This window comes from Nicotiana attenuata, unplaced genomic scaffold (assembly GCF_001879085.1).
Source record: "Nicotiana attenuata strain UT unplaced genomic scaffold, NIATTr2, whole genome shotgun sequence".
Lineage (NCBI taxonomy): Eukaryota > Viridiplantae > Streptophyta > Magnoliopsida > Solanales > Solanaceae > Nicotiana > Nicotiana attenuata.
Window position 1 is genome coordinate 49,571 of NW_017674581.1, and position 7,505 is coordinate 57,075.

The 7,505-nt window shown below is 39.2% G+C and overlaps 1 protein-coding gene across 1 annotated transcript; it reads left to right on the forward strand.

Annotated features, from left to right (window-relative positions):
- The first annotated feature begins 5,563 nt into the window (after positions 1-5,563).
- LOC109218942 lies at positions 5,564-6,946 on the forward strand. The gene is made up of 2 exons (XM_019383340.1): positions 5,564-6,133; positions 6,239-6,946. Exons 1-2 carry the CDS (start codon positions 5,564-5,566, stop codon positions 6,944-6,946), a joined length of 1,278 nt encoding a protein of 425 aa, XP_019238885.1.
- The last annotated feature ends 559 nt before the right edge of the window (positions 6,947-7,505 follow it).

The window sequence follows — 7,505 nt, forward strand, 5'->3', positions numbered from 1 at the left end:
CGATATTTGAGGCCCAGTAGCACTAAGATATCCTGAATTCTTGTATGTGTTAGTTTTATTATTTTACATGTTTGTTTTATAATTTTATATGTTTGTTTGTAAATTAAATAATTAATTTTATAATTATACAATATTTAATTATTAAATATTCACATATGGGTTCCAGGCTCGATATTTGCGGCCCAGTAGCGCCGAGATATCCGGAAAATATTGTTCGTTTCTCATGTTATTTTCTTACCATCGTTGACTATAACTGGACAGAGTTTGTGTTTGAACTATCAATTATTTTGATGTATTTTTGAGTATAAGAGATACTTAAACTACAGGGATACTACGCTAAAAGGTACTACATTTTATTACGCTAAAAGGAATACATTTTACTACCCTAAAAGGGCACTATATTACTAGTCTTTAAGCAAATAAATAATATAAACCATATAAAATAACAAATACATTTAATCACAAAACATTCACCAAAATATATATACCACAGTAAAAACACTTATTTACATTTTGTTTAACAAATAATAATGATTTCTCAATTTTTACATATTTTTTAGCACACTAATATCTAAGTTCGGATATAAATAACATGCCAGTTTAATCGCAAAAAACACACAAAACAACATAGAACACATGTAAAACAACTAATATGCAATTTTTATACGAGTTTCGACAAAAACTAAATCGGATGTCACGACCCGGATTTCCCACCCTCGGGAGTCGTGATGGCGCCTACTATTAGGAGATAGGCAAGCCAATTAGTTATTATCTCTTTTAGCAAACCTCGACATTAATAAAAACAACGAAACATTTAATAGAAAAGCGGAAGTCTTAAATATAAATAAACTGAAAGCAATGCGGAAGTTCAATACAACTCTACCCAAGAACTGGAGTCACAAACTCACGAACGTCTAGAGAATGCTAAATACAATGTCTGAATAAAAGCATAGTTTTGTTTGTTCCGGTACAAAGGATAACAAACTAAAGTAAGGATAGAAGAAACTCCGGGCCTAGGGACGTCAGCAAGGCTACCTCGGTGTCTCTGGACTGAAGTCAGCTCCCAAATCTACTATTGCTGTCCAAAAGCTGCTCCGGCACCGTGATCTGTGCTAAAAGATGCACAGAGTGTAGCATCAGCACAACCGACCCCATGTGCTGGTAAGTGCCTGGCCTAACCCCGGCGAAGTAGTGACGAGGCTAGACCGGACTACCAAACAAACCTGTGCAGTTCAATATATATATGTATGCACTATAAAGGTATACAGAAATTAACCAGTCAAGGGGGAGGGGGAGCATGCTGTAGGGGCTGTAACCGTTCAGGTATAAAATCAATAATTAAGGAATGAAACAGTACAACTACAATAGCAACGATAGTAGGAAATCAACAGTTGCACGGCACCACCCTTCGTGCTTTTACTCTCGTTCTCACCCAGACAATCATATAGAGTGCACGGCATCACCATTCGTGCTTTACCTCACAAAATGATGACACGGAATGATCCTTCGTGCATAAACACTCATATCATGGCACGAAATGTTCCTTCGTGCATTAGTAATCATATCATGGCACGGAATGTTCCTTCGTGCATTAGTAATCATATCATGGCACGGAATGTTCCTTCGTGCATTAGTATTCATATCATGGCACGGAATGTTCCTTCGTGCATTAGCATTCATATCACAATCGTGCACGGCATCACCCTTCGTGCTTTATTACTCGTCCTCACCCAAACAACAATCACAAACAAAGGGGCGAGGGAATAGACAAACAAAATAGGAATCCCGGCAAGAGAACAATAACTAATAACTCATTAGCTTTCTTTCGTTTCTTACTTCACATCTCACTATATTACTTGAGCCAATGCTCCCATGAATCTTATAATCTCAGATACATTTTCAATTCGTACTACAACCAAGCCAATACACCACGAAAATCAAATGATCATAATGTTTTTCACATGTTCTTTACAATATATAAAAGTCCTCAGTTAACATGGAATTCACACAAAATTAGGATAATCACCCTTTAAGGACTCACGGTCATGCTAGACACCAATGTATAGATACTCGTCACCGTGCCTATACATCGTACTCGATTAATTAGCAAATAGCAAACAAGACTCAACTCCTATTCCCTCAAGCTAGAGTTAAACCAAACACTTACCTCAACTTCCACGTCCAATTCAATCCTCAACAACCGCTTTCCCTCTCGAATTCGGCTCCAACTCAACCAAATCTACGCAATAATGACTTCATGTTATCAATATGTGCTAAACAAATCGAACCCAATGTCTAATTATAGCTTTTGCATCCATTTACCCCAAAGGTCAAAAATGCCCCCGGGCCCACATGGTCAAAACCCGAGGTTCGAACCGAAACCCGATTACCCATTCCCCCATGAACTCAGATATATAATTTATTTTGGAATCGGACCTCGAATTGAGGTCCAAAACCCCCAATTTTAGAAGACCTAGGTTCTACCCAAAATTCCCAAATTTCCCCATTAAAATCATTGTTTTGAAGTTGAAATTATGTTTAAAGATGTTAAGGAGTAAAGAAAATGAGTTAGAAATCACTTACCAATCGTTTTGGAGAAGAAGAATCGTTTGGAAAATCGCCTCTTATGTTTTGGGTTTTGAAAAAGTGAAAAATGACTGAAATTCCCAACCTTATATACCCTCTGAAGACCCAGCGCGTACCGCGCAAAAATGGACCGCGGCCGCGCTGAAGAACTGTACAAATACCACTCTTTGAACTATCCAGCGCGGACCGCACAAAGGGGAACGTTGGTAGACCTGGGAAATGCTGGCTCTCTGAAGTTAGCTACGCGGACCGTGCATGGACGATCGCGGCCGCGCAGTTTCCACCGCGGACCGCACTAAGGCGACCGCGTCCGCGCAGCACGCATTGCGGACCGCACTAAGGCGACCGCGGGTGCGCTGGAGCCTGCAACTCCCTGAACCTGCAACATCTGCTATTTCTAAGTCTAAGACCTCCCGGGGTCTACTCAAAACTCACCCGAGCCCTCGGGGCTCCAAACCGAACATACACATAACTTCAAAAATACCCTACGGACTTACCCGTGCGATAAATCGCCAAAATACATAAAAAAACAACGGATCAAGCCTCAAAACTCATGAATTCTTCCCAATTTTCATAAAACATCAATTCTTTTTCCATTTTAAGTACGAAACACGTCAAACGACGTCCGATTTCAACCAAACTTTATAGAAAGCGTTTAAACCATATATAAGACTTGTACCGGGCGCCGGAAACAAAATACGGGCCCGTTACCACAGTCTTTTAATCAGATTTCATTTCCAGTTCCCTTGATAAATTTCAGAAAAGCAATTTCACAGAAAAATTCATTTCTCGGGCTCTAGACCTCGGAATTCGACTCCGGGCATATGCCCGAGTCTCATATTTTTCTACGGGCCCTCCGGACCGTCCAATCACGGGTCCGGGTCCATTTACCCAAAATGTTGACCAAAGTCAACTTTAATCATATTAACACCAAAATTCATCATTTTTCACACAGAATTCATATTTAAGCTTTGCGGCTACGCGCCCAGACTGTGCACGCAAATCGAGGCGACTAAAAATGAGGTTTTCAAGGCCTCGGAAGCACGAAATGAATGAGAAAACAGGTGATGACCCTTTGGGTCGTCACATCGGAATACCTCGATTTATTATTTTTGGAAAGTTGAAGAATTGAAGATTTGAGTCCGAAACGAGCAACCCACAACGAGAGAAGGACTTAGTTAGGATGTGGGACCAATACTCTTTACTTTTTGTGAGACGGGTGGGGTCCACTCGAGTTTTTTTGGGTCGTTAATGGGGGGGGGGGGGGAAGGGGACCGCTGGAACGAATTTTAAAATGGGGAGGGGGGGTGCTTTTTGTTTTGAACGCGGGGGAAGGGAAGGGGACATGTAATGAAGATTTAGAGCGTGGTTTAGTAAAGCGTTTTATATAAAGCGCTTTATCAAACCACGTTTTAGTTAAACTATCAGCTTCAGGTAAAGCGTGGTTGAGGTTATGAGGCGCACGTTAACCGTTGCTCTCGGCGCACGATATCAAGGTTTGCAATTGTGACCGGAATCAATGGCTCGTTGCCGAAAAGCTGTGCATGATACTAATACGCAGTCGGAGAAGCTTATTAGTCCAGCTAACGGTATTCAAATGGAATTACCTCCACTCACATTTGGAAGTTTCCTTCCACAGAAATACCAGTCGATTGAGGAAGCTCATGAAACAAGCAGTTCTGAAGGAGATGTTCAATTTCAACCGGTTAAAGCGGAAGGAACAATGAATCCAGTAGTGAGACGATTACAGTATTCAGAAGCAAGTGGATCGGAGAAGCCAAGTCCTACGGCAGCTGATATTGTACGAGGAAATCGCAGCTCACAAATGGGTAAAACATTATCATTTGTTCCTCCAATTGATAGAGATGGTAAGAAAATTGTCAAATTGAGTGAGGATGGTTTGCAATCGTAGGCGGATTATTGGAAAACCTCTCTAATTGGCTACATAATTGGAGAAAATCCTTATGAAAAAGCTATGGAAAGTTTTGTACTGAATGTGTGGAAATTTGTTACTAAGCCTCAGATTCTGATTCATTCTGAGGGCTATTGTATTTTTAAATTTCACACCATAGCTGATAGAGATCAAGTCCTTCAGTCAGGTCCATACACTTACAGAAACAAAACTATGGTAATAAGGCAATGGGAAATCGATTTCTCATTCAATAGAGACATTTTAAGCACAATTCCAGTATGGGTGAGATTTCCTGGCTACCAGTGGGGTATTGGTCGACTGAAGCCCTAAGTAAAATGGCTAGTGTAGTGGGAAAGCCCCTATACACTGACAAACTTACTGCTCATTATGAGAAAATATCCTATGCTAGAGTACTTGTGGAGGTTGATGCTGCATATTCTCTGCCAGATCAGATAGAGATAGAATCACCTTATGGCCCTATGGTACAGATGATTGAATATGACTAGAAGCCTGTATTTTGTAATGACTGTTTGAAATTTGGGCATGACTCTATTGATTGTTGGCATAACACAAAGTGTGCTGAGGAGCAGGAGACTAAGGAAGGGGAAAGATCAAGGAGACAGAGAAGATAAACAAAGAAACAAGGCAAAACTGTTAAGCAAGCTTGGCTTGCAAAGATCCCCAAGTGAATGCAGAATCAGTTCCTCAAGAAGGAATAGTGCTACAAGAGAAACCTACTCATGAAAGTGTTTGCCTGGAGAAGGGTAGTGGAAGTATAGAGAGTACACAACAGCTTGTTTCTTTGCCATGTCAAGCAATAGATGGGACAAATACAAATGAGATTATCTGTAGCAATACTGTGATGGAAGGAAATATTGACAAGGGCAAGACAATTGCTGAGATCAATGATGATGGGAGAAGAGGACAACAGATAGATCCAGGGCCACCATGCCCCCTAATTTCCAATTCTCTATGATTATTGTCACTTGGAATTTTAGGGGGCTAAATCAAGCCCATAAGCAGAAATAGGTCAAGACTCTTCTAGCTACAAATAAAGTAGATGTAATGGGATGTATAGAAACCAGAGTTAAGGAGCATAAAGCAAAGAAAATTAAAAAAAAGATAGCCAAGGGATGGAATGTATGCTGCAATTATTCATATGCTGTGAATGGGAGAATTTGGATACTTTGGAGAGCTCATATTCAAGTACAGATTACCCATATGACAAATCAGTTCATCCATTGCTGTATTGAAGATACTAGCACTCAATTTAAAACACACCTTAGTATCATCTATGCTCAGAATGATGGTCACCAAAGGGAGAATCTATGGAGGGATCATAGGCAGATAAATATACCAACCCAGGAAACATGGCTGCTCAGTGGAGATTTCAATAATGTTCTATCCTCTAAGGATATAATAGGATCCCCTGTAACTGCTGCTGAAATACAGGGATTTAAGGATGTGATTGATGATCTACAACTTACCCCACTTAGAGCTAAAGGTTGGAATTACACTTGGACAAATAAGCAAGGTACTGGTTCTAGGGTGTATAGCAAGATAGACTGGGCATTAGGCAACTATCAGTGGATTCAGCAGTATGGTCATGTAGAAGCTGATATTTTGAATCCATCAGTATCTGATCATTCCCCTATTTTAATCTAATGTTGTAGGCAGAAGTTATTGCATCCTAAACCGTTCAGGCTGTATACAAACATCATGGAGCTTCTACAATTTCAGAGCATTATTCAGCAAGTATGGAACCAGTGCTATGATGGAGCACCTATGCAACAGATTTGGTGTAAACTGAAGAATATGAATGAACAACTGAAGGAGATAAATGCCTATATGGCTTCATACAAACAGAGTCTTGAGCAGGCAAGAGAGAAATTGGATATTATACAGAGTCAAATAAAGCAGGATCCTTTGGCACATGCCCTTTTTAATGAAGAGAAAGCAGCATTAGATGAAATTGAGAAGTGGAGTAATGTGGAAGAACAAGTAATGAGGCAGAAGTCCAAGGCTTGCTGGATTGAATGTGGAGATGCCAACACAAAGTATTTTCAGGCTCAGTGGAAGATTAGATCCAACCAAAATAGTATAACATCCATTTATACTGATACAGGTATGAAACTAACAGAGCCCAAATTAGTTGAGCAGGAATTCATCAGTGTATTTCAGTCTTTGATGGGAGATTGTGCTACTGAGTTGCCATGTGCAAACACAGCTATAATTAAAGAAGGGCCACCCTTAACTATATCACAGCAAAGAACTTTGATTCAGAATGTTACAATGGAGGAGATCACAGAAGCAGTAAGGGAGATGCCTAAAGACAAAGCAACAGGGGTTGATGGGTTCCCTATGGAGTTCTTTACCAGAAACTGGGAGATAGTGAAAGATGATATTTTTGCAGCTGTTAAGGATTTTTTTCTACCAACAGATTGTTGACACCCAAATTTTTCCTAAGTATTTTTATACCCAAAATACTTCCAAAATAGCATATTGGTGCATATATAAGCACACCCAAGAGTTTTGGCATTTTAAACGATTTTTAAATCAATTTATTGCCTATTTTAATACAACAAAATCCAATGATTATTCCCAAAATTATTATTTTTTGGTGAATAATTTATTTTATTCTCACATTTACACCAAAATATAATTAACGTAATTTTTTGCATATTTTTACGAATTCATTTGGTGTTTTTAACGCTAGATTGCACACAACTGCAATTATAGCCTATATTACGATTAATGGCATTTTACACTTATAGAATTATTTCCAGTATTTTCAGATTAATGTTTATATATTATTAAATAGCTCAATGCTTTTAATTTGTTTAAAATCGTTTTAACTATTTTTATATAAAATTAAAGGGGAAAAATCGGCTATTTAACACATAGCCATTTCAATTGCAAATATAGCATCAATTTAATCCTCAATTAACCCCAACTCAGCCCAAAAAATACCCAGCCCAATTACCACTTGCAACCCGATCCATACCCC